At 43.1% G+C, this 27,920-nt stretch overlaps 1 protein-coding gene across 1 annotated transcript in view; it reads left to right on the top strand.

The window, feature by feature from the left end:
• Nucleotides 1-27,920, top strand: part of LOC132782098 (glutamate receptor ionotropic, NMDA 2A) — a 180,046-nt gene that overhangs the window by 106,325 nt on the left and 45,801 nt on the right. Inside the window, exons 4-5 of the mRNA XM_060786773.2 lie at nt 3,444-4,036; nt 18,214-18,328. Coding sequence (XP_060642756.2) covers nt 3,444-4,036; nt 18,214-18,328 — 708 coding nt within the window. The remainder of the gene's footprint in view (nt 1-3,443; nt 4,037-18,213; nt 18,329-27,920) is intronic.

Below are 27,920 nucleotides of genomic sequence, written 5' to 3'. Positions count from 1 at the left end.
TGACTTCCACTAATGATGGACCTGGACCAAACTTGGCACACAGAACCCCCATGACTAACTCATCCTACTGGAGTGGTTTGAGGGGACTGAATCGCCATAGTGGGAGTTGTAGTTTATCCTACAGCCAGAGAGCACACTGAACCCCACCGATGATGCATCACAGGGGTCCTCAAACCTTTTAAACAGAGGGCCAGGTCACAGTCCCTCAAACTTTTGGAGGACCAGATTATAATTTGAAAAAAAAAATGAATGAATTCCTATGCACACTGCACATATCTTATTTGTAGTGCAAAATACACTTAAAAACAATACAATAATTAAAATGAAGAACAATTTCAACAAATATAAAATCATTAGTATTTCAATGGGAATTGTGGGCCTACTTTTGGCTGATGAGATAGGATTGTTGTTGTTCTTTCAAGTCGTTTTAGACTTAGGTTGACCCTGAGTGAGGGCCGGGTAAATGTCCAGAGGAGAGCGACTAAAACGATAAAAGGTCTGGAGAACAAGCCCTATGAGGAGCGGCTAAAGGAGCTGGGCATGTTTAGCCTGAAGAAGAGAAGGCTGAGAGGGGATATGATAGCCATGTATAAATATGTGAGAGGAAGCCACAGGGAGGAGGGAGCAAGCTTGTTTTCTGCTTCCCTGGAGACTAGGACGCAATGGAACAATAGCTTCAAACTACAAGAGAGGAGATTCCATCTGAACATGAGGAAGAACTTCCTGACTGTGAGAGCCGTTCAGCAGTGGAACTCTCTGCCCCGGAGTGCGGTGGAGGCTCCTTCTTTGGAAGCTTTTAAACAGAGGCTGGATGGCCATCTGTCAGGGGGTGATTTGAATGCAATATTCCTGCTTCTTGGCAGAAAGGGGTTGGACTGGATGGCCCATGAGGTCTCTTCCAACTCTTTGATTCTATGATTCTATGACCTCGGAGGGCCGCATCCGACCCCCAGGCCATAGTTTGAGGACCCCTGGAGCAAACTTGCCCGACATAAGAAACGTCAAGAACTGATGGAGTTTTTTGGGGTTAACCTGGCATGATGTGAATTGCAGTTCACCCACAACCTTATATATTTTGTACCATTAAAAAATCGACTTTTTTAAATAACTCGGGCAATGCTGGGGTCCCAAGCTAGTTATATATAAAAAAGAAAGTCCCCTAATTCTCTCTTCTCCGGGGCTTGCAACCTTCAGCCTTTGGAGACAAGGAACCAAGGCCAGAGCCGCTGCCGTTTGCCCACGCAGGCGGATTCTCTGGCATTCCCTGCCGTGATCCCGCAGCTTTGCTTTATAAACAAGCGGGACCAAGGCTGGCTTTGCGTGCCTGGCAAGCGAGCGGGGATTAGTGGCCGCCTCTGCTGCTTCCTGACTCAGCGCCTCCCGGCAGCAAAGGCATCCCTGTGCCGCAGGTAGCAGAGCAGGACGAGGCACATGGCCTTCCCAAACACAAGTCCCAACCCCTCTGTGACATTCCCCCACATTTCTCATGTTGCCGCAAATCAAAAACATCAGCCAAGCATTGCAAAAGGGAGTTCAGGCTTCCAAAAGAAAGGGGTCCAGGGAGAGCCAATGCAGCAAATAGGAATCTCTCCCAGAGTGAGGTTTTCGGTGTCCCTCTTTCTCCACTGTGGTGGCTGAAGGGAATGTTTCTGGGGTGTTGACCCTCATTTTGTCCCCAGCCCTGTAGTCGGAAGTATTTCTGTGTCAATACTGGGAGAGGTTGAAGTCTCCTTGACCCAAAATGTTTAGGACCCATCTTGTTCTCCTCCTTTGGCCTTTATTGGATGAGATGTACACTTTTCCCCAATTCCAATAGATAGAGAGAGAAAGTAAACCTAGATAGAGAATTTTTAAAAAGCCCTTTTGATTTGTTTATCTCCTTTGGATTCTGTTGGATAAAGTGTGCCCATTTTTCTAGTTTCATAGCTGGATGGATGGATAGATAGATGGATAGGTGATGAATAAAGCCCACCTGCTGATCTCCTGTTTTCCTTTGCTCCGTGCAGGATGAGATGCTCACCTTTCTCCAGTTTCAGTCAATCAGTGGACGAATGGATGGACAGATAGACAATAAAATCCACCACCCATTTTCTCCTTCTCTTTCTCCCTCTCTCTCTCCTTCTCCTTCTCCTTCTTCTCCTTCGTTTTTTGTTGGACAAGATGTCCCTTTGCTCCTAGTTTTATACACAGATGATGATACCCAGATAGAGCATGAATAAAATAATAAAATCCAACTCCTGTTTTGTCCTTCTCCTTCACTTTCAATGTAGGATGAGATGTCTACATATTTCCAGTTTTAGTAGAGAGCTGGATGGATGGATGAATGGATGATAGGTAGGTGGATGATGGATGGATGGGCAGATGAATGAATAGCTAGGCGGAGTATGAATAAATTCCACTTCCTGATCTCCTTTTCAGAGTGAATCATCCATCCTTTCCTAGTTTCAGTATATGGATGGTTAGTTGGATGGAATAAAATTTACCTGATCTTCCATCCTCCTTCGCTCCTTGCAGATGCCCATCTTTTTCCAGTTTCAATAGATGGATGTATGGATGTATAAATAGATCAATGACTGGATAGATCAATTGATGGACAGATGTAGAACAAAACCCATCCACTGATCTCCTTTACTTCTTGAAGAATGAAATATCCACCTTCTTCCAGTTTCAATAGATGAATGTATGGATGCATAGATAGATAGATAGATAGATAGATAGATAGATAGATAGATAAATGGCTGTATAGACAGAGAGTAAAGTTCTCCTTGAAGGATGAGTTATCCTATCTCCAGTTGCAGTAGATGGATACATGGCTGGATAGATGGATAGATAAGAAAATAAAGTTCTCTTTTGGTTCTTGCATGATGAGGTGTCCATCTTTTCTTAGTTTCATTGGATAGATGGATGGATGGATAAATAGAAACAAGTTGACTTGCTGACCTCATTCTCCTTTGCTCCTTGCAGGATGAGATGTCCATCTTCTTCCAGTTTGATTAGATGGATGGGTGGGTGGGTGGATGGATAGATTAATAAATAGATCAGTGGTTCTCAACCTGGGGTCCCCAGATGTTTTTGGCCTTCAACTCCCAGAAACCCCAACAGCTGGTAAACTGGCTGGGATTTCTGGGAGTTGTAGGCCAAAAACATCTGGGGACCTCAACTTGAGACACACTGAAATAGATGGATAGAGAGAAAAGTCCACCTACCCCCATTCTCTTTTGCTCCTTACAGGATGAGTTGTCCATCTTTTCCCAGTTTGATTGGATGGATAGAAAGATACATAGATAGAGCCACCTCCTGTTCTCCTTTGCTCCTTGCAGGATGAGGCGTCCACCTTTTCCCAGTTCATTAGCTGAGTGGGTGGATTGATAGATGAGTAGATAAATAAACAGAGGCAGAAAGAAGAGCCCCTGCTGACCCCTCTTTTCCTTTGCTCCTTGCAGGATGAGATGTCCACCTTCTTCCAGTTTGGGGCCTCCATCCAGCAGGAGGCCATCATCATGCTGAAGTTCATGCAGTACTACGACTGGCACGTCTTCTCGCTGGTGACCAGCACCTTCCCCGGCTACCGGGACTTCATTGCCTTTGTCAAGTACACTGTGGAGAACAGCTTTGTGGGCTGGGACATGCAGGCCATTGTGACACTAGACACGGCCATTGGGGACGCCAAGACCACCATCCAGCTGAAGAAGATCCACTCCTCGGTCATCCTTCTCTACTGCTCCAAGGATGAGGCCGCCTTCATCCTGGCCGAGGCCCGCTCCTTGGGGCTGACCGGCTATGATTTCTTCTGGATTGTGCCCAGCTTGGTGAGCGGGAACGTGGAGGTGGTCCCCAAGGAGTTCCCTGCGGGGCTGATCTCAGTGGCCTATGATGAGTGGGACTACCGCTTGGACGCCCGGGTCCGGGACGGGCTGGGAATTATTGGCACGGCTGCCTCTGCCATGTTGGAGAAGTACTCCTTCATCCCAGAAGCCAAGACCAGCTGCTACGGACAGCTGGAGAGTGGCGACCGGCCTTCCCAGACGCTCAACAGGTAAGGCCTCCTTTCTTCTAACTCTGGGGGAAGCTCCACAAGGAGGTGCGCTACAACTCCCAGCATCCTTTGCCAGCAGAGTCAAATGATGAGGAATGCTGGGAGTTGCGTTTTAGCAATACAGATAAGCTTTCCTTCCGTCAAGGCTAGGACAGCTTCTACGAGGGGTGGACTACTAGTCTCGTCATCCAGGAATGGTGAGGAATGCCAGGAGTTGTAGTTCAGCAGTACAGATAAGCTTTCCTTCTGTCAAGGCCAGGACAACTTCTAAAAGGGGTTGGACTACAAAACCCACCATCCAGGAATGGTAAGGAATGCCAGGAGTTGTAGTTCAGCAGTACAGATTAGCTTTCCTTCTGTCAAGGTTAGGAGAACTTCTACAACAGGTGGACTACAACTCTTAGGTTGCTGGCTAGCAGAGTCAATGGCGAGGGATGCTGAGAGTTGCAGTTCAGCAAGCTTTCCTTCTGTCAAGGCTAGGAGAACTTCTACAAGTGGTTGGACTACAACTCCCAGCATCCTTAGCCAACAGAGGCAATGGTGGGGGATGCTGGGAGTTGTTGTTCAGCAATTCAGACAAGCTTTCTTTTGTTAAGTTTGGGGGAATTACAAAGGGTTGGACTACAACTCCTAGCATGCTTAGCCAGCAGAGGCAATGGTGAGGAATGCTGGGAGTTGCAATACTTGGAGAATCACACCGTTTCCATTCCTGCTATGCAATATATTGAGGAAGGGAGGTGAAAATGGTAATGGTTTGGACTGTGAGTCCCAGAATCCTCCACTGTGGATGTTGGCTGCAAGATGTGGAGATTCGTGGTTGAATTGGTTTCATTCCCAAACCATAATAAAGCAAAATGTATGAATTTGTAGGGTTTTCTTAGGCAAGGAAGACCCAGAGGTGAGGTTTGCCATTTCTTTCCTCCAGCAGTCGTTGGCAGCCTCCCATCCAAATCCTTACCAGGGCTGACCCTGCTTAGCTTCCAGGATCAGGGGGGTTATTGAGGTCCTGCCATCAAATGCTCCGATCTTTGGAGACGCAGATCTGGCTCTGGCTCCTTTCCCCTTCCGGCCATCTCTTTTGCAAACCCGTCTCTCGTAGATTTACAAAACATCATCGGATTCCTTGTAATGGCCAATTACTCCTGTGTTTCACTGGGAATTTGCTCCAGCTGCAGATGAAGGAGAAGAGCGCCTTCGTATTTAGGGAAATGAAGGAGGAGCGAGGCAGCTTGATGCCTGAAATTGGCATGATCTTGGGCTCATTTGCCAGATCTCCGGCCTTTCAAGCTTGGGATTTGTCCCAATTTCATCTCCAGCAAAAGAGCTGCAGATATCGGTTCAGTTTAGGCTCAGCCTATTTGAAGATCCCTATTCTCCCTTCCGAATTCAACATTTCTAGTATTTTGGTTCGATTCTTAGAGGATTTCCAAAAGTGCATCTGCACAGTTAGCCTAGTGTAGTTTGGCATCCCTTTTAATTGCCACCTCTCTATGGTTGTGGAATCCTGGGAGTTGTAGTTTTGCAAGGTCCCTGGACTTCTCTGACTGGTTTCTGCTCTGCAGAATGAATACAGTTTGGCACCACTTGGATTTCCATGGAGTCCTGGGAGTTGTCGTTTTACAAGACCGAGTACAGGTGCCAAACTACAACTCCCAGGCTTAGTGGTGTCAAACTGCAGTGTAGATGCAGGCTAGGATTAAGAATACTATTATTCCAAGCATATATCTACATTATGGTTTTTATTATTGTTCAAAATCTAGCATGTATCAATATCATCATCATCATCATCCCAAGTCTAGCATTATTCTTATTCCAGGTCTTACATGCATCATTATTATGAGTTGCCGCCGGTGGCACAATTATGTCAGCAAGACTGCTGAATGACAGGTCAGCGGTTCTAATCTGGGGAGAGCAGGTTGAGCTCCCTCTGTTAGCTCCAGCTTGCCAAGGAGCTGCCTCCCACAAGGATGGTACAACATCAAACATCCAGGCACTCCCTGGGCAATGCCTTTGCAGATGGCCAATTCTCTCACACCAGAAGCAACTTGCAGTTTTTCAAGTCGCTCCTGATACAGGCATCCGACGAGGTTGTGAGTCTTGTTGGAAACTAGGCAAGCGAGGTTTATATATCTGTGGAATAATGTTCAGGGTGGGAGAAAGAATTCTTGTCTGCTTGAGGCAAGGGTGAATGTTGCAACTGGCCGCCTTGATTAGCATTCAATGGTCTTGTAGCTTCAAATCCTGGCTGATTGCTGCCTGTGGAAATATTTTGTTGGGAGGTTTTAGCTGGCTCAGATTGATTCTTGTCTGGAATTCCTCTTTTTTAGTGTTGTTCTGGTACAGCTGTACCAGGAGCTTCAACTTTATTTGCTTTGTATTAAATGTTTGGGTTTCAGGGACTCTGCAGATAGGTGGCTTCTTTTGGTTGCAGTCATAGGGCAAGTCATCTGTCCATCATCGTTAAGTTTTGGTCCCGCCCCTTGCTCATGGCAGTTGGGAAGGGAAGGGAGCCATTTTTTAGTTAGTCTCAGCAAGGAAAACTAATGTACAGGACATGTGCAAGCTTCCCCTGTACAAAAGCTTCAACCCTTAAGACTTTCCGGGGGAAAACAGTCTTAAGAGCATCCAAAGATTCCCAAAGATTCCCAGGGAAACAGCCCTAAGGCTCTGAGAAATTTCGGAGGGAAAAACAGCTTTTAATATCAAAGAACTCCAGCTGAAGAGACTACAGGCCTTGCTGGTAGGTCCACTCGGTGCTTTGAGACGCAGTTCAACCCGGTAGTGGAGCCCACATCAGTTAGGTTTAGGTTCACAGTCAGCCTGGGAGAAGTTAGAAAGGGATTTTCCTTTAAAGTAAAGTAACAGTTAGTAGCAACCAGTTGCACAAAAGCCTGGAAGCATTTGTTTAACCTTTTGAAGACAAGAGAAGTTTCTGTTTGATTGTTCCTCAATAAAATACTTTGTTATATTTCACAAGCCCTTTAAAGACTGTTTGTGGTGGAAAATTCTTAAGAGCTTCTCTTTGGGCCCCCTGGCTTCCCGCTGGGCAAAGGTTGCACATCCTGTTCTAAAGGAAATTCTTTACAGGCCCAGCATGCGACAGAACAAGTGTGATTCTTTATTTATGGTCCTGATTTTAGAATGTTTTAATACTGCTATTCAGGTTTGTTCATTTTCATGGTTTCCTCCTTTTTGTTGAAATTGTCCACATGCTTGTGGATTTCAATGGCTTCTCTGTGTAGTCTGACATGGTGGTTGTTGGTGTGGTCCAGCATTTCTGTGTTCTCAAATAATATGCTGTGTCCAGGTTGGTTCATCAGGTGCTCTGCTATGGCTGACTTCTCAGGTTGAGTTAGTCTGCAGTGCCTTTCAGGTTCCTTGATATGTGTTCGGGCAATGCTGTGTTTGGTGGTCCCTTTGTAGACTTGTCCACAGCTGCATGGTATATGGTAGACTCTTGCAGAGGTGAGAGGATCCCTCTTGTCCTTTGCTGAACGTAGCATTTGTTGGATTTTCTTAGTGGGTATGTAGATAGTTTGTAGGTAGTAGATAACACCTCCCAACAAAAGATCCCCCAGGCAGCAACCAGCCAGGCATTGAAGCTGCAAGGCCATTGATCAGTTGATCAGTGTGGCCAATTGCAACATTCACACTTGCCTCATGCAAACAAGAGTTCTTTCTCCCACCCTGGACATTATTCCACAGGTATATAAACCTCACTTGCTTAGTTTCCTACAGATCTCACAACCTCTGAGGATGCCTGCCATAGGTGTGGGTGAAACGTCAGGAGAGAATGCTACTGGAACATAGCCATACAGCCTGGAAAACTCACAGCAGCCTATTTATCAATCGATATAGATAGATAGATAGATAGATAGATAGATAGATAGATGTCATTTCAAATAGCAAACCTTGACAGCAACCCAGTGATTCCAGCCATGAAAGCCTTCGACAACACATTATTATTACAGCTACCACTATTACTATTCCTAATCCAAATTCCAAATCCATCACCATCATTATCATCATCATTATTTTATTCCTAATCCTAGCATATATCTACATTATTATGTTTATTATTGTACCATGTATCGTTGTTGTTGTTGTTGTTGTTGTTGTTATCATCATGCCAAGTCTAGCATATGTTGACATTATTATTATTCCAAGTCTTACATGCATCATCATCTATATAAATAAAAATATAATGTTAGTTTGTGGGATTAACAGAACTCAAAAACCACTGGACAAATTGACACCAGATTTGGACAGCATGCACCTAACAACCCCCCAAAAAATTGATTTTGTCATTTGGAAGTTGTAGTTGCTGGAATTTATAGTTCACCTACAATCAAAGAGCATTTGAACCCCACCAATGACGGAATTGGGGAAGACTTCCCACACATAACCCTCATGACCAGCAGAAAACACTAGAAGGGTTTGGTGGGCATTGACCTTGAGTTTGGGAGTTGTAGTTCACCCACATCCAGAGAGCACTGTGGACTCAAACAATGACGGTTCTGGACCAAACTTGGCACAAATACTCCATATGCCCAAATATGAATACAGATGGAGTTTGAGGGAAATAGACCTTGACATTTGGGAGTTGTAGTTACTGGGATTTATAGTTCACTACAATCAAAGAGCATTTGAACCCCACCAACGAAAGAATTGGGGCAAACTTCCCAACGAGTGACCATCACTCATAAAAACACTGAAAAACACAGCAAAAGAGACTTAAAAAGCCAAAAAACAAAAAATACATTACAATGAATGCGCAAAGCCACATACATATATACACAAACACACATATACACAAATATATATACACACATATACACAGACTGGGCCACAGCAATGCGTGGCAGGGGACAGCTAGTTGTTAATATGATTACTATTATTCCAAATCCTAGTAATCATCATCATCATCATCATCATTATTTTATTCCAAGTTCTAGGATTCGACATTATTATTATTATTATGACAGTCCAAGTCTTCGCTTGCATCTATATTATTATCAGTCTTCCACTTTTCTCTCTTGATCAAGGCCCAAAACTGAAGGCTAAGTGTAAAGACGTCAGCAAATCTAAGAAATTTTGGCAAGAGAAAATAGGTTTGATGCCTCTCATCAAACCAACCTCCAGAAAATCTATGGAATAATGGATATTGTCAAATGCAAAGGAATTAATACTTTTTGACTTGGGTCAAATGAGCAATCATTTTGAAAGGGAGCAAAAAAACCCAACACATAGTCATTGATCTGTTTCTTGGAATTGATGGAGGTCTTGCTAGGAAATACGATTTGCTATTGAGACAAAATGGATTCCTTTGTGGTTCCAACGGTGTGATGTACTTTACAGCTTGGATGCTGACCATTGGAAAAGCAGAAGTAAAAAAGAAGGAAATGATCTATAGGAGATCTTCAGCCAGTTTTATCATCCAAAGACTTTGTTTCCCAAAGTTTCCTTGGAACGGTCGGTTCTGCTTCTTCAGCCATTATTCCCCAAAGAGTTGGATTAAAGTTGACACACACACACTCACACACTGATCCTAAAACAATATTTCTATACAGACATTTTAGCTTCCTTGTCTGCATCTCCACTGTCAAATCAATGCAGTTTGACACCACTTGAACCGCTATATCTCCCTGCTATGGATGTCTGGGAGATGCAGATTTGCAAGGCCATAGGGTCTCTCCAAAGATAGCGCTCACCTTGGGTGTGTCTAGAAGTGGTATCAAAGTGTGTTAATTGTACAGTGGAGATGCACTTGGAGGGCCTAGTATACTTTGAAGGCAGTTAGTCCACTTTGAGATCTCGAAGCAACAATTCAAGGAGAGACCTGAAACATGGGACTCCCCTTTCCCATGCCATATATATATATATATATATATATATATATATATATATATATATATATAGCTAGCCAGCCAGCCAGCCAGCCAGCCAGCCAGCTAGCCACAGTGGTCCACACTATGGTTATATCCCGTATAGATTACTGTAATGCACTCTACATAGGGTTGCAATTGAAGACTGTTCGGAAGCTTCAATTGGTCCAACGATCAGCAGCCAGGTTGCTCACTGGAGCAGCATACAGGAAGCATACAACCCCCCCTGTTGTGTCAGCTCCACTGGCTGCCAGTTTGCTATCGAGCACAATTCAAAGTGATGGCTTTAGCCTATAAAGCCCTAAATGGTTCTGGCCCAGCCTACTTGTCCTAACATATATGAGTCACCTGATGGCTGAGAAAAGCGGTATACAAGTAAAGTAAATAAATAAATATATCTTCCTCCAAACCATCTTGGAGAGTAAGATCTTTGGAGAGGTCCTGCTCTCGGTCCCACCCTCTTTGTAAGTGCGGTTGGTGGGGATGAGAGACAGGGCCTTCTCAGTGGTGGCCCCTTGGCTGTGGAATTCCCTCCCAAGCGATATTAGATCAGTCCCCTCCCTCCTAGCCTTCAAAAGATGAATAAATACAGGAGGCTTTTGAGAAATAATGTAGTGCAATAACCTTTGAGAAGTTTTTTTTGGTCGTGTCAGGAGCAAGTCGCTTCTGGTGTGAGAGAATTGGCCGTCTGCAAGGACGTTGCCCAGGGGACACCTGGATAATTTGATGTTTTTATCATCCTTGTGGGAGGCTTCTCTCATGTCCCCACATGAGGAGCTGGAGCTGATAGAGGGAGCTCATCCGCCTCTCCCCGGATTTAAACCTGCGACCTGTCCTGTCTTCAGTCCTGCCGGCACAGGGGTTTAACCCACTGTGCCACCAAGGGCTCCACCTTTGAGAAGTAATGGAGTGCAATAGCTTTAAAGTGGAATAATGTGTAATTGACTACAGAATGGCCTAGACTCTGATTCATGGATGGCGTGTTTTTAACATTAGAATGTATTTTATCATGTTTAATTTGTATTAATTTTAATCCAATTTATTTTATGTTGATATTCTATGTTTTTAAGGCACTATGTTAGTGCCACTTGTAAGCCATCTTGAATCTCCCTCAGGGTAGAGAAAGGCAGGATATAAATAAGGTGTGTGTGTGTACACACACACACACATATTTACATATACATATAAAATATAATATATAATATAACAATATATTTATTATTAATATATTGTTATATTATATTTATATAATACTATACCCAGTTTTGAGCCTTGAGGAGAGGTGGGTAAATAATAATAATAATAATAATAATAATAATAATAATAATATATTGTTATATTATTATGTTTTATGTGTGTGAGAGAGTGTGAGTGTGTATGTATACATCCTGCCCTTTTCTATTAATAATAATAATAATAATAATGATATATTATATTATATTATATTATATCATATATAATAATGTACCCAGCTTTGAGCCTTGAGGAGAGGTGGGTAAATAATAATAATAATAATAATAATATTTTATTTTATTTATTTCCAGCATTTCTACCCCGTCCTTCTCAACCCCCGAAGGGGGACTCAGGACAGCTTACATTTGGCACAATTTGATGCCATAAAATATAACAAAGCAATATAACAATTAAAACAATAAATAGAACATTAATTAAAACTAATTAAATTAATGTGCTACCCACCTCTCCTCAGGCAGGGTACAATACACGTCAACATAAAAATACATACAAGAAAAATTAAAATAATACATATAACAAAACACATACAACAAAATGCACCACTATAAATCACAGACATCAAAACGTATGGTACAAAGGTTGAAATAGAGCGGCAACAGAATTCAAATCCAACTCTCGTTTCAGAATCTCAGATATTCCCTTAAGGGTCACATATAAGTGATGAACATGAAATATTTTCTCTCTAATATTCACGCATGGACTACAGCTTATATTTTCTATTTTTGTCCAGCCTGTTTCTCCCTTTTCAGCACTGGAATACATGGGTTCGGGGCGCAGGCCTTGATCCCCCTTGGATTTAATAGGAGATCAGTATTCAAGCACTAATTCACAATGTAGGAATGGAGTGTTCTGGGGCCTTTTGTCTTTGACATGTTGGGAAACATGAAGCAGGCCTTTATTCTCTGCGGTTTTCCCATTGAGGCGAGCTAAAGGACGCCTATCTCCACATCTCCATGGGCCATTTCTGGCTATTTAAAAAACCCCCAAATATTGGAATCAAACCCGGCAGGTTCCACCAGTCTGGTGCCAGCCGAGCGTGAAATGAGCATTGCTCCAATTAAGATCTGGCCTGCAAGATTTGAAGGTGCGAGGGATTAAAGTTATGAACGCAGCGCAGCTCACAAACAAAGCTCAAGGGAAAAAGCCAGCACTAGGAAGAGAAAGGAGGCACAGTCCGAGAGGTATCAAACTGCACCGAAAGCCTGAGCAAGCTTTTATAGGGAGATTAGGATTCAACAGCAACTCATTGAATCGATGGGACCTGATTGATCTCTTGACTCGCTTGTCAGCATAGAGCTGATTCAATGCTGAGGAACGATGGACTTGGAGCCTGAGAGCATCTGGAGCAGTGGTACAATTCCTGCCATTGAAACAGAAGGCTGTCGTCTAAAAGGCACGGCCCAGTCCAACTTACAAACATGGCTCCCTAAGGGTTTATAAACAGGAAATTTTCATATTTTTTTTTGAAATTATAGGGAAATTATGACTTTTTTCTCTTGCGTTGCTACTGGTGGCCACAAGGGGGCTGTGTTACTTTGTCAAATTCCGACTGAAATCGAACACCTTTTCAATATAATTACCTTAAGGATGTGTATATATAATATATATATATATATATATATATATGTATGCATTATGTGTGTGTGTGTGTATACACACACACACACACACACAAATATATATGAATCTATCTGTATGAATATTTGTGGATAAATATATCTATCTATGAAAATATATGGATGATCTATACATATATGAATATTTATGGATGAGTATATCTCTATTATCTGTCTATGAAAATATATGCATGAATCTCTTGCCTCTAAATGAATCTATATATATATGGATGAATATATCTATATATTATCTATCTATGAGAATATAGGGATGAATCTGTGTATCTATAATATATATATAGTATGAATATTTATGGATGAGTGTATAGATATCTATATATGCAAATGTATGAATCTATTTATCTAGCTTTGAAAATATATGGATATTATATATACTCATATACTATCAAATATGTATTGTCGAAGGCTTTCATGGCCGGTATCACTGGGTTGTTGTAGGTTTTTCCAGGCTATATGGCCATGGTCTAGAGGCATTCTCTCCTGACGTTTTGCCTGCATCTATGGCAAGCATCCTCAGAGGAAGTGAGGTCTGTTGGAAGTAGGAAAATGGGTTTATATGTCTGTGGATACTATAAAATATATTCTCGCTCACTGTATACACACACAAATATATATACATACGCACATAAGATAATCCACATGTAGTTCACATTTGATCAGCCCACACACTGCCTTGCCGAAAATATGCCACACAGGTGAACAGTAAATAACAAGTAGTTTACTCTTTGTAGTTCATAACAACATAGAGAAGTCTGACTTGACCACGATGGTCCATGCTCTTGTTACATGTTGGATAGACTACTGCAACTCACTCTACGCAGGGCTGCCTTTGTAGACTGCCTGGAAGCTTCAACTAGTCCAACGGTCGGCGGCAAGGTTGCTCACTGGAGCGACGTACAGGGAACATACAACTCCTGTGTTACACCAACTCCACTGGCTACCGATCAGCTTCTGAGCACAATTCAAAGTGCTGGTTTTAATCTTTAAAGCCCTAAACGATTCTGGCCCAGACTACCTGTCCGAACGTATCTCCTGCCACGGACCATCACGAAGTATAAGATCTTCAGGAGAGACCCTGCTCTCGATCCCACCACTATCACAAACATGGTTGATGGGGACGAGAGACAGGGCCTTCTCAGCAGTGGCCTCCTGCCTATGGAACGCCCTCCCTAGAGATATCAGATTGGCCACCTCCCTTTTGTCTTTTAGAAGGAAAATCAAGACCTGGTTATGGGACCAAGAGTTTGATCAGTGAGCAACAAGTGGAAGAAGATCACACAACTTAAGGCAATGAATTGATCCGGACTGGTTTTTGGATTTCAATTTTAATAGATATGTCTTAACTGATTGTTTTAATTGTTGTTTTAGGGTTGATATTTTGATTGTACTGTGGTTGTTTTTATGATGCTAGCATCGTATGATGTTTTGTTAGGCCGCCCTGAATCTCCCTTCGGGAGGAGAAGAGGGGGGTATAAATATAGTTAATAAATAAATATACACAATGTGAAGCTGGAATGTGTCCAGAGAAGGGCGACTAAAATGATCAAGGGTCTGGAGAACAAGCCCTATGAGGAGCGGCTTAAGGAGCTATGCATGTTTAGCCTGAAGAAGAGAAGGCTGAGAGGAGATATGATAGCCATGTATAAATATGTGAGAGGAAGCCACAGGGAGGAGGGAGTAAGCTTGTTTTCTGCTTCCCTGGAGACTAGGACGTGAAACAATGGCTTCAAACTACAAGAGAGGAGATTCCATCTGAACACGAGGAAGAACTTCCTGACTGTGAGAGCCGTTCAGCATGGAACTCTCTGCCCCGGAGTGTGGTGGAGGCTCCTTCTTTGGAAGCTTTTAAACAGAGGCTGGATGGCCATCTGTCAGGGGTGATTTGAATGCAATATTCCTGCTTCTTGGCAGGGGGTTGGACTGGATGGCCCATGAGGTCTCTTCCAACTCTTTGATTCTATGATTCTATGATCAGTTGTGTCAACTTACATAACATCCTTTTATGAGATATTTTAAATAGTCTTTCTTTGTCCATGTGGATAAACTCCTTCGCCAGCTCATGAAATGAGAGCAGTCTCCAAATTCTCTCTCTTCCATTTTCTTCTCTTTCTCTCTGCACTCGCATAGCTCAAGCCTGAACAAAAATGTAACACCAACCAAAAGTCCCAGGCTCAGCCCGCTTCCCAGGCATTGCCCAACCAATCAGCTTCATGTATCTTATTTTACAGTTGACACACATTAACTGATTCCTTGCATGCTCCAACAAGATTCATTGTCTTTCAATGTAATCAGTGTGTTCCACCAAGCCATCGTAGTCCAATTGCTTTCCTCTGAGACTGAGAGAGTATGACTTGCCCTTTGGGCTTCTATGGCTGAGCAAAAGTGATTCAAACCCATAATCCAACCATTCAACCACTGCATCATCCTAGCTCCTTCCTCTCTATATAGTCCTTTCCGAATCCGGGGGCTACTGGTCTCACGTACGTTCCCTCTTTGTCCTTTTCTGCAAACGTCCAGAAGGCGTGATTAATGATCTTTTAAGGAATGAGAGATGGCCTTGAACAGATATTAAAGGATGCTAAAATTAGCCTCTTTTCCAGGCCTGGGATCCAGTGACTGATCTTCGGAACAGAGAGGGACATTCAAATGGTCTTTTGCTTCCTACTTTTTTTTTTTTTGAAAGAGACAGGGACTCTTCAAATATGGCCAATATGAATGTAGATTTGAATCTCAGTGCATGTTGAATTTGGGGGAAACCAGTTCCCAAAAGTAACTTTTCTTTTTTAAAAAAAATGTATTTTTATTTGAAATAATAGGGGAAGGGGGGAAAAAAGGGAATATTTTAATTTTACATGTGAAGTGGGAGAACAATAATATAGAAAGAAAGTAGGAGGGAAGAGAAAATAGATTTGAAGCAAAAAAGGGAAAAAGAAGAGAAAAAGAAAAAAAGTCTATATATTGTATTGTCTATATATTGTATTGTATACAATACAATATATTGTATTGTATATATTGTATTGGCGGGAATCACTGGGTTGTTGTAGGTTTTTTCGGGCTATATGGCCATATTCTAGAGGCATTCTCTCCTGACGTTTTGCCTACATCTATGGCAAGCATCCTCAGAGGTAGTGAGGTCTGTTGGAACTAGGGAAAAGGGTTTATATATCTGTGGAATGACCAGGGTGGGGCAAAGAACTCTTGTCTGCTGAAGCTAGGTGTGAATGTCTCAACTGACCACCTTGATTAGCATTTGATGGCCTGGCAGTGCCTGGGGCAATCTTTTGTTGAGAGGTGATTAAATGTCCCTGATTGTCTCCTCTCTGTTGTTTTGCTGTTGTAATTTTAGAGTTTTTTTTTTACTACTGGTAGCCAGATTTTGTTCATTTTCATGATTTCCTCCTTTCTGTTGAAATTGTCCACATGCTTGTGGATTTCAGTGGCTTCTCTGTGTAGTCTGACATGGTGGTTGTGAGAGTGTTCTCAAATAAAATGCTGTGTCCAGGTTGGTTCATTAGGTGCTCTGCTATGGCTGATTTCTCTGGTTGAAGTAGTCTGCAGTGCTTCTCATGTTCCTTGATTCGTGTTTGGGCAATGCTGCTGCATTTGGTGGTCCCTATGTAGACTTGTCCACAGCTGCATGGCACACAGTAGACTCCTGCAGAAGTGAGAGGATCCTCCTTGTCCTTTGCTGAATGTAGCATTTGTTGGATTTTTTTGGTGGGTCTCTAAATAGTTTGTATGTTGTGTTTCATCATCAGCTTCCCTATGTGGGAAGCTGATGAGGTTCCCTTGATGTCTGGAAAGAACACTTTTCCTCTGGGTGGGTCTTTGTCTTGACTCTTTTGGCTTGTTCTCGGTATACGGTATACCATGCAGCTGTGGACAAGTCTACATAGGGATCACCAAATGCAGCAGCATTGCCCAAACACGAATCAAGGAACATGAAAGGCACTGCAGACTACTTCAACCAGAGAAGTCAGCCATAGCAGAACACCTGATGAACCAACCTGGACACAGCATATTATCTGAGAACACAGAAAACGCTGGACCACTCTCACAACCACCATGTCAGACTACACAGAGAAGCCATTGAAATCCACAAGCATGTGGACAATTTCAACAGAAAGGAGGAAACCGTGAAAATGAACAAAATCTCTTAAAAAACTCTAAAATTACAACAGCAAAACAACAGAAGGTAAACAATCAGGGACAATTAATCACCTCTCAACAAAAGATTGCCACAGGCACTGCCAGGCCATCAAATGCTAATCAAGGTGGTCAGTTGAAACATTCACACCTAGCTCCAACAGACAAGAGTTCTTTGTCCCACCGTGGTCATTCCACAGATATATAAACCCAATTTTCCTAGTTCCAACAGACCTCACTACCTCTGAGGATGCTTGCCATAGATGCAGGCGAAACGTCAGGAGAGAATGCCTCTGGAACATGGCCATATAGCCCGAAAAACCCTACAACAACCCAGTCTATATATTCCTTAAAGAAATAAATAAAGTGGTGACTTCTATCTAATCCTTTGCGGTTTTATGCTTGTTTGTTCTATAGTATTCTATATTAGCAATATTGAATAATAATAATAATAAATAATAATAATAATAATAATCAAGAGAACTTTGACTTTAACCTAAATGAAATCCTTTTTTTCTGGTGTTCCATTTAATAAAGTTTCTTTTAGTAGTTCTTTTGCTTTCTCATTCAGAAAACCAAAAGTAACTTTTCTGAAGCTGCGAATGGGTTTTTCCTTTCAGGTTTGAAATCATGGGTGTGTACTTGATTGTGGTCCCCCAACAATAACATTGAAGGAGCTGGGGGTGGTGACGGCCGACAGGGAGCTCTGGCGTGGGCTGGTCCATGAGGTCACGAAGAGTCGGAGACGACTGAACGAATGAACAACAACAACAACAACAATAACATTTCCATACTTTATGCAGGGAGGTCTATACAATTTCCCACCACTTTTAGCTTCCTTTGCTCAATGCTATGGAGTCCTGGGAGTTGTAGTTTGGTGAAGCACCTAGACTCTTTGATGAAGAAGATTGTATAAAATTACCACTCCCAGGATTCTGTTACATTGAGCCAGGGTAGTCGACATGGTGCCGAACTGCTTTAAGTCTACAGTGTAGATGCGCCCAAAGAGTGTGCTTCAGAATCGTGCGGGAATCAAGCATTGCTGTTCTTCATCGTAATGGATTTGATTTCGATCCCCGAAAACCAACATTTCCTTCGTTTTCCGCTCTTGTCTCTGCACAGCAAGGGGGGGGGGGGGAGGATTTATGGCGGTGTGTTTCACCGAAGTTAATCCGACGTTGGAATTAGTTTGCTCATTAAGCGCCGGGCAGCTCATTAATCCCGCTTTGAACACCTCTCTTCCTTTCTTTTCCAGATTTATGATGAATGTGACCTGGAAAGGGAGGGACCTGTCCTTCACCGAAGACGGCTACCAGGCCCATCCCAGGCTGGTGGTCATCGTTCTCAATCAAACCCGGAACTGGGAAAAGGTAAGGCAGGGCTCAGGCCTGGGAGTTGTAGTTTTCCAAGATTTTGAGGCTTTGCTGGGTGCATCAACATTGTCGAATGAATGCCGTTTGGCACCACTTGAATTGATATGTGCTCAATGCTATGAGAACCTGGGATCTGCAGTTTCCCAAGATCTCAATCCTTCATTGGGTATATTGACATTGTCAAATGAATGCCATTAGGCAGCAGTTGAACTGCTGTGGGCTCAATGCTGTAGGAACCTAGGAGTTGTGGTTTCCTAAGATCTTGGGTGGATTGACATTGTTGAATGAACGTCATTTGGCACCAGTTGAACTGCTGCGGGCTCAATGCTGTGGGAACCTGGGAATTGTAGTTTCCCAAGGTCTTGGGTAAATCAACATTGTTGAATGAATGCCATATGGCACCAGTTGAACTGCCGTGGGCTCAATACTGTTGGAACCTGGGAATTGTAGTTTCCTAAGATCTTGAGTGGATTGACATTGTTTAATGAATGCCATATGGCACCAGTTGAACTGCCGTGGGCTTAAAGCTGTGGGAACCTGGGAGTCGCAGTTTCCCAAGGTCTTGTGTGCATGGACATTGTTGAATGAATGCCATTTGGCACCAGTAGAACCGCCATGGGCTCAATGCTGCAGGAACCTGGGATTTTTAGTTTCCAAGATCTTGGGTAGATTGACATTGTTGAATGAATGCCATTTGGCACCAGTAGAACCGCCATGGGCTTAATGCTGTAGGAACCTGGGAGCTACAGCTTCCCAAGATCTCAAGCCTTCACTACGTCCATCAACATTGTTGAATGAATGCTATTTAGCACCAGTTGAATTGTCATGAACTCAATGCTTGGGAGCCTAGGAGATGTAGTTTCCCAAGATTTTTGGTGCATCGACATTATTGAATGAATGCCATTTGGCACCAGTTGAACTGCCATGGGTTCAATGCTGTGGGGACCTGGGAGTTGTAGTTTCCCAAGGTCTTGGGTACATCAATACTGTTGAATGAATGCTCAAGCTGCTGCGGGGAGAAAGGAAAGTGCCTGAGGTTGTTAGGAATTGTGGGAGTTGAAGTCCAAGATACTTGGAGGGCCCAAGTTCGCCAATGCCTAATATAAAGGATGGAATAAAGGGCCAGAAAAGCTGGATTTGGGACTCCAGAAAACCCAAACTCAACCCTAAAGGCCCTAGTTTTGTTACCTGGCCATGACATTAAGTTATTGATCCTAAGTCGAATCTATTTGTCGCACCCCAGGCCTGAAGCCACCTATAGTTGTAGTTTTCCAAGGTTTTGTGGCTTTACTGGGTGCAAACATCACACAAGAGTCCAGAGTTGAAGCAAACAGTTTATTGCAAAAATGCACAAAAGTTATATTGTAAAAAAGCAGGAATAATGAAATAAGGTGTAGAATCCAAAAAGTTAGCAATCAATTGCCTCTTGTAAATCCAAAACCAATACCATCCAAAAATAGTCCCAAAATACAAAGGCAGCTTAAATCCATAAGCAAAACTTGAACAAGAATACTAAACAAAATATGGAGAACTCCCAGAATACTCAATTCCAAAATGAAGGCTTGAATACAATAAGTAGAGAACCTAGGCCTAGCTGTACCTGAAAGCCACGTTGCCTGAACTGAAAGCAGAGTATCCATTAGCTCCTAATTAACAGACATGAAAGCATTTCGTCTGCCCTGGAATTTCTGCTTCCCTCAAAGCCATGTTGATCTCCGAAGCTGACTATCTGCTCTAATTCGCAAGCGTGCTTCCTTGCTAAGGCCTCAACCTTCCTAATGCCGCAACCCCTTAATACAATTCCTCATGTTGTGGTGACCCTCAACCATAACATTATTTCTGTTGCTACTTCATAACTATAATTTTGCTTCTGTTATGAATCGTAATGTAAATATCTGATATGCAGGATGTATTTTCATTCACTGGACCAAATTTGGCACGAATACCCGATATGCCCAAATACTGCTGCGGTTGGGGGGACTGCTTTTGTAATTTGGGAGTTGTAGTTGCTGGAATTTATAGTTCACCCACAATCAAAGAGCATTCTGAACTCCGTCAGTGATGGAATTGAATGAAACTTGGCACACAGAACTCCCATGACCAGCAGAAAATACTGGAAGGGTTTGGTGGGTATTGACCTTGAGTTTGGGAGTTGTAGTTCACCTATATCCAGAGAGCACTGTGGACTCAAACAATGATGCATCTGGACCAAACTTGGCACAAATTCCTAATATGCCCAAATGTGAACACTGGTGGAGTTTGGGGAAAATAGACTTGGCATTTGGAAGTTGCAGTTGCTGGGATTTATAGTTCACCTACAATCAAAGAGCACCATGAATCAAACTTGGCATGAATGCATCTAGACCAAACTTGGCACTAATACTTAATATGCCCAAATGTGAACACTGGTGGAGTTTGGGGAAAATAGATCTTGATAATTGGGAGTTGTAGTTGCTGGGATTTATAGTTCACCTGCAATCAAATAAGCACAGTGGAACAAACTTGGCATGAATGCATCTGGACCAAACTTGGCACAAATACTGAATATGTCCAAATGTGAACACTGGTGGAGTTTGGGGAAAATAGATCTTGATAATTGGGAGTTGTAGTTGCTGGGATTTATAGTTCACCTACAACCAAAGAGAGCACCATGGATCAAACTTGACATGAATGCATCTGGACCAAACTTGGCATGTATACTTAATATGCCCAAATGTGAATAATGGTGAAGTTTCGGGAAAATAGACTTGGCATTTTGAAGTTGTAGTTGCTGGGATTTATAGTTCACCTACAATCAAAGAGAATTCTGATCCCCACCAATGATAGAATTGGGCCAAACTTCCCACACAGAACTCCCATGACGAACACAAAATACTGTAACCCCTCTGACACCCCCTCACGACCCCCTAAGGGGTCCTGACCCGCAGGTTGAGAAACACTGCTCTAAGGCATCAGTGAACCCATCAACCCCTGGCTGCTGTGACTGCTACTAAGCTACAACACTATTATAGATTTGCTCCTTTCCCTCTATCTGAGCTAGTGCAACCCATTGGGTTTCCATAGGTCAGATGTGGAGCTGGGAACCAATGTAATGTTTAGATGTATTTTGTCAATTACCGAAAGACCACAAAAAGTGCAATGGAGGGGCATTGAGAGAGACAGAATTGTCATGCGCCAAGCGTTTGAATATAGAGTCTATATAGAATGAGTCCCAATGAGCAAAGTTTGGGTTTGAGAACAATGGAGTGTCGATCCCGTCCTGTCTTTTTAGTAAAGTTCTTCATGTCCATTTTGTTTCCATGACCAAGGGTCGGGTGGGGAGTTCGAACCTGGATCTCCAGAGTCGTAGCCCAATGCTCAATCTTCTCTCTTTTTCAGTCCAGGATCAGCCATTTTCCCCCTTTTTCTATTCTCTGTGAAAGCCGTTGGCATCGGATCTGAGCACGGCTTTGAATGACACCGAAAGGAGCCCGGGTTTTAACTCGATTTAGCTCTCAATTAATTCAGTGTTTCAGCGCGGCAGTGCCATCTGTAAAAAGCTGGCACCCTTATTAATCTCATCTGTAACTAAACGCGAAAGCGAGTGAACGAGAGACGGAGGGAGGAAAAAGGAGCCGTTTTTAAAGGCCCCGTTTGGCCCTTTTCCGGAGCATTTGCCAACTGAGTCACACTCTCATTTTTTTGCGTCCGCTTTCACTTTGGGAGGAAGGCACGATTATGGGCAGCAGTTAAACTCCGTCCGCATTGATTCGTGGTCGTCGGGAGTCTTGGTGCGCGAGGGTGATTGTATTTAATAATGCTGGAACGGAGAGGAACGGAGAGAAAATGGAAGCAAAGGAGCCATAGCCAAGGGCATGACTTTATTTAATGTGCCCATTGGCAAATGGCTCGTACGTAATGGGCTAAATGAGGATGCTCTTATTGTCATCCCTGTATTCTTCTTATTCAGGGCAGTAATAGAACAGTAACAGTAGCACAAACAGGAACACCAGTGCTATAAGTAGTAACAACTGATTGCTAACTGCCTTCAACCATATATAACTTACTAGCCGTCCCCTACTAGGCGTTGCTGTGGCCCAGTCTGGTGATCTGGAAAATAAAGTCATGAGAAAGTGTTGGTTTCTAATATTTGTAATTTCTTTATGCTTATGAGTAAACAGTATTTCTTGATGGGTTATTGTAGGTTTTTTCGGGCTATATGGCCATGGTCTAGAGGCATTCTCTCCTGACGTTTCGCCTGCATCTATGGCAAGCATCCTCAGAGGTAGTGAGGTCTGTTGGAACTAGGAAAATGGGTTTATATATCTGTGGAATGACCAGGGTGGGACAAAGGACTCTTGTCTGTTGGAGCTAGGTGTGAATGTTCCAACTGACCACCTTGATTAGCATATAATGGCCTGACAGTATTTCTTGATGTTTCTTTGTCAGTGTTGATGTAGAAATTGTCTGGTTTGCCTGCTCTGGAACATGCAACATATCATTGTCTTTCTTTACGGGTCCCTTTCAAATCTATGATACCATATCTGTCATATACATACATATATATGTGTGTATGTGAATCATATATATCTATATCTGTGGCTGGATGGCTCTTTGTCAGGAGAGCTTTGATTATGTTTTCTTGCCCTGGTGAAGGGAGTTGGACTGGTTGGCCTTAAGGCAGCATTTCTCAACCTGTGGGAGGGGGCAGAGGGGGTGTCAGAAGGATCACCAAAGACCACCAGAAAATACAGATTTTTCTGTTGGTCATGGTAGTTCTGCGTGGGAAGTTTGGCCCAATTCTATCATTGGTATCATTCAGAATGCTCTTTGATTGTAGGTGAACTATAAATCCCAGTAATTACAACTCCCAAATGTCAAGGTCTATTTCCCCCAAACTCCATCCGTGCTCATATTTGGGCATATGGAGTATTCATGCCAAGTTTGGTCTAGATCTTTCATTGTTTGAGTCTACAGTGGTCTCTGGATGTAAGTGAACTACAACTCCAAAACTCAAGGTCAATGCCCACCAAACCCTTCTAGTGGTCATGGGAGTCCTCTGTGCCAAGTCTGGCTCAATTCCATCGTTGGTGGTGTTCAGGATGCTCTTTGATTGTAGGTGAACTATAAATCCTAGCAACTACAACTCCCAAATGACAAACTCCCAAATGTGGACCATATTTTAGTTCTTGCAGACCACTGGGGTCCACAGGTTGGGAACCACTGCCTTTGGAAGAACAAAAGAACATGTGTTGTTATGTGCAATGCAGACATACATCATACAAATGACAAAATCAATTTTTTGAATGATGGTCACTCCTTGAGTTAGTAGGTGTCTTGTGGCCAAATTTGGTGGCAATTGGTCCAGCAGATTTTGAATTGTGATGTCACTCAAAACAAACATTTTTCTATATATAAAAGGAGACCATATGACTAAAAGATCTCAAAGACCCCATTTTGGGTCTTGCAAACTCCTTAGGACAGTGGTTCCCAACCATTTTTTGACCAGGGACCACTCTTCAACATTAGTACCAAAAGGGTTACGAATCAGTTTTGGTCAACTTTAGATTCAGTTTGGCTATTTGGGGTGCTGATTCAGAAAATGGCATTGAATACACCACATCATCTCTAGAACATATGCCATTCAGTAATTGCCATCTGCTTGCCCACAGAAAACCATATTTAATAGGCCTCGGCACTATAAGAGGATTTCACGAAACCAGTTGCTCTCGTTGCAATGGTATAGTAATGGTGAAGTCGTGGACCATATATTAGTTCTTGTGGACCACTGGGGTCCATGGACCACAGTTTGGGAACCACTGCCTTAGGAAGAACTAAAGTGGGACCCATGTGCTGTTATGTGCAATGCAAACATACATCATCCGTACCTCTGCTCGGGTCTTGCAAAGTCAGAGCATTTGTGTTTTCCGTAGTTGAGTCCATCCATCTGCAGTATTCTCCTCTGCCTTTCCTACCACCTTCTACCTTACATTATTGTCTTTTTGAATCACGCCTTTTCATGATATGTCCAAAGTATGACAGCCTTGGTTTAGTCATCTTAGCTTCCGGGTCTCTTGGACCCATTTATTGGTCTTTTGGGCAGTGTTTCCAATGGGTTCCAGTTCTCCTTTCGCAACCATACATAGGTGCTCCCGGTGGTACAATGGCTTAAACCATTGTGCCGGTAGGACTGCTGACTGCCATGTTAGCGGTTCAAATCCGGGGACTGGGGCGAGCTCCTGTCTCAGCTCTAGCTTTCCATATGGGGACATGAGAGAAGCCTCCCACAGGATGGTAAAACATCAAATATCTGGGCGACATCCTTGCAGTCGGGCAATTATCTCACACCAGTAGCGACTTGCAATTTCTCAAGTTGCTCCTGACATGATAAAAAAGCATACGCAGAGATGGAAAATACAATGGCACGGGGCATCTTAATGTTTGTATTCAGTATTTATGGTATCAGGAGCAAACCAAGGGTACAGTTGTGATGTATTTGAGAAAACACAAAGTTTTAAAACTTGGTATTCTATTAAATGTCCTTTGATCAGTAGCTGGCCACTTGGAGTGCCTCTGGTGTTGCTATAAGGAGGTCCTCGATTGTAGCAGGGCTCAGGCTGCATTGTAATGGTGGTCTGTGGTTTGCTCTTCTCCACACTTGCATGACTCCACTTTGTGGCTCCAATACTTAAGGTTGGCTCTGCATCTCATGGTGCCAGAGTGCAGTCTATTCAGCACTTTCCATGTCACCAGTCTTCTGTGTGCCTAGGAGGGAGTCTGTCATTTGGTATCACCCATCAGTTGAGGTTCTGGATTTTAGCCTGCCACTTTTGGACTCTTGCTTACTGATATGTTCCTGCGAGTATCTCTGTAGATCTTAGAAAGCTATTTCTTGATTTAATTCATTAGCATGCTGGCTGATATCCGAACAGACGATGGGTCAGAGATGTCACTGCCTTGGTCCTTTCATTATTGGCTGCTACTTTCCAGCAGATGTTAGGTGGTGAAATATCAGCTAAACAGTATAATTTCTCCAGTGGTGTGGGGCATAAACATCCTGTGATAATGCGGCATATCTCATTAAGAGTCATATCCACTGTTTTAATGTGGTGCAATGTATTCCACACTGGGCATGCGTATCCAGCAGCAGAGTAGCAAAGCGCAAGGGCAGATGTCTTCACTGTGTCTGGTTGTGATCCCTAGGTTGTGCCAGTCAGTTTTCCTATGATATTATTTCTAGCACCCACTTTTTGCTTGATAGTTCTTATAAGCCAGAGCACAGTCCAGAGTGACTCCTAGGTATTTTAGCATGCTGCAATGCTACAGTGGGATTCCTTCCCAAGTAATCCTCACTCAGAGCTTGAGATGCTTGTCTGTTCTTAAGACAAATAGCACACATCTGCATTTTAGATGGATTAGGAATCAGCTGGTTTTCCCTGTAATACGCAGTAAGAGCACCTAAAGCAGTGGTTGTCAACCTTCCTAATGCCACGACCCCTTAATACTCTTCCTCATGTTATGTTGACCCCCAACCATAAAATTAGCTTCGTTGCTATTTCATAACTCATTTTGCTGCTGTTATGAATAGTAACAGATTGGGGGAGGGTATTGATTTTGTCCCGTGGGAGTTGTAGTTGCTGGGATTTATAGTTCACCTACAATCAAAGAGCATTCTGAACTCCACCAATGCTGGAATTGAACCAAACTTGGCGCACAGTTCTCCCATGACCAACAGAAAATACTGGAAGGGTTTGGTGGGCACTGACCTTCAGTTTTGGGAGTTGTAGTTTACCTACATCCAGAGAGAACTGTAGACTCAAGCAATGATGGATCTGGACCAAACTTGGCACCAATTCTCAGTATGCCCAAATGTAAACAGTAGGAGAGTTTGGGGAAAATAGACCTTGACATTTGGGAGTTGTAGTTGCTAAGATTTATAGTTCACCTACAATCAAAGAGCATTCGAACCCTACGAAGGATTGAATTGGGCCAAACTTCCCACACAGAACCTCCATGACCAGCAGAAAATACTGTGTTTTCTGGTGGTCTTTGGTGACCCCTCTGACACCCCTCGCGACCCCTCCAGGGGTCCCGACCCCCAGGTTGAGAAACACTAGGCTTTGGAGAGCTTCTGTTCAACCATTTCAAAGCTCCTTGCTTGAGTGGTGATGGCATGATCATCAGCATATCCAAACAGAGGATAGACTGGAAATGTCACTGACATTTCAGGATCTTGCCTAGTTCCTTCCAAGTCTTCATCTTATCAGGTTTCATCACTTGGATTAAGAACGAGGCCAAGGCTATATTAACTATAATATAGGTCAGAGTCCTGCATGGCAATTACGGTGTGTAATTTGGAGTTACAATATCATGGCAGTTATGTATCCATTGTCCCTAGTTTCGAGGAAGTGGGATATCCTTAATTTAAAAATTATATTAGGACCATAAAAGATCACATCCACACTTCAGAGCAGGCATCATTGTAATCGGTGGCAGATTGTTCCTCCATCAGTCAGTTGCAAAATCCTCATGCGAGCAATGGCCAAGGAATTGCAAAAAGGGTTTTGTTTATTGCTTATTGCAATGGGAACTGGAACCACAGATTCCTTGAAGACCTGGTTCTCTGACAGAAGTGATATCTGATATCCTTTGCAACATAGAGGTACACTCACATGCCTGGAAAATGGCTGATTTGTGGTTACCAAAGCTGACGAGAAAATGAACTTTTCTTTCGCTGCCTCTTTGATCTCATTGTCCCATTGTCCTCCTTTTCTTGCCATTTTGAATAACGCTTCAAAAGAAAGGAGGAAGGTAGGAGAGATGCGGCTGCAGAAAGAGTCCATCGCCGATGCCGGCCGACACTTCTATTGAGGATGACGCCTCCGCTCTCGAAGTGGAAGGATCTATGAATAACTTTTACTGCGCAATAAAGGAGGCCGTTCATTGCCAGGGACGGCTGCCTCGCATTGTCTTTTCCAAACCGAGGAGTTTCATTCCTTTGATCGCTTTTTCTGAATCTTCAGCAAGACAATTGGCCTTTGTGACTGGTTCTTCTTCTTTTCCTCCCATAATCCAACATGGATCCCTTAAGTTGATCCTTGCACAATGGGAATTGACTCTTTTGAAGAGTTGCATTTTCAAATGGACCTTTTGTGAAGCTGGTTCTGCCATTAGGCAAATTGAAGCAGTTGCCTCATAGGTACACATTGGAGTGAAACCGTTTTAGCAATCTAGTTCATAGCAGGTAAAGGTAAAGTTTTTCCTCTGACATTAAGTCCAGTTGTGTCCGACTCTGGGGGTTGCTGCTCATCTCCATTTCTAAGCCGAAGAGCCGGAATTGTCCATAGACACTTCCAAGGTCATGTGGCCAGCATGACTGCATGGAGTGCTGCTACCTTCCCGCCACAGCAGTACCTATTGATCTACTCACATTTGCATGTTTTCGAATTGCTAGGTTGGCAGAAGCTGGGGCTAACAGTGGGAGCTCACCCTGCTCCCCGGATTCAAACCTGTGACTTTTCTGTCAACAAAGTTTACCTGCTCAGCACTTTAACCCACTGCGAATTGGTTGTTTGCAAGGATGTTGTACAGGGGATGCCCGGATGTTTTG

The sequence above is a fragment of the Anolis sagrei genome, chromosome Y, assembly GCF_037176765.1.
Source record: "Anolis sagrei isolate rAnoSag1 chromosome Y, rAnoSag1.mat, whole genome shotgun sequence".
Classification (NCBI taxonomy): domain Eukaryota; kingdom Metazoa; phylum Chordata; class Lepidosauria; order Squamata; family Dactyloidae; genus Anolis; species Anolis sagrei.
This window is presented reverse-complemented; position numbering and strand designations above follow the sequence as displayed.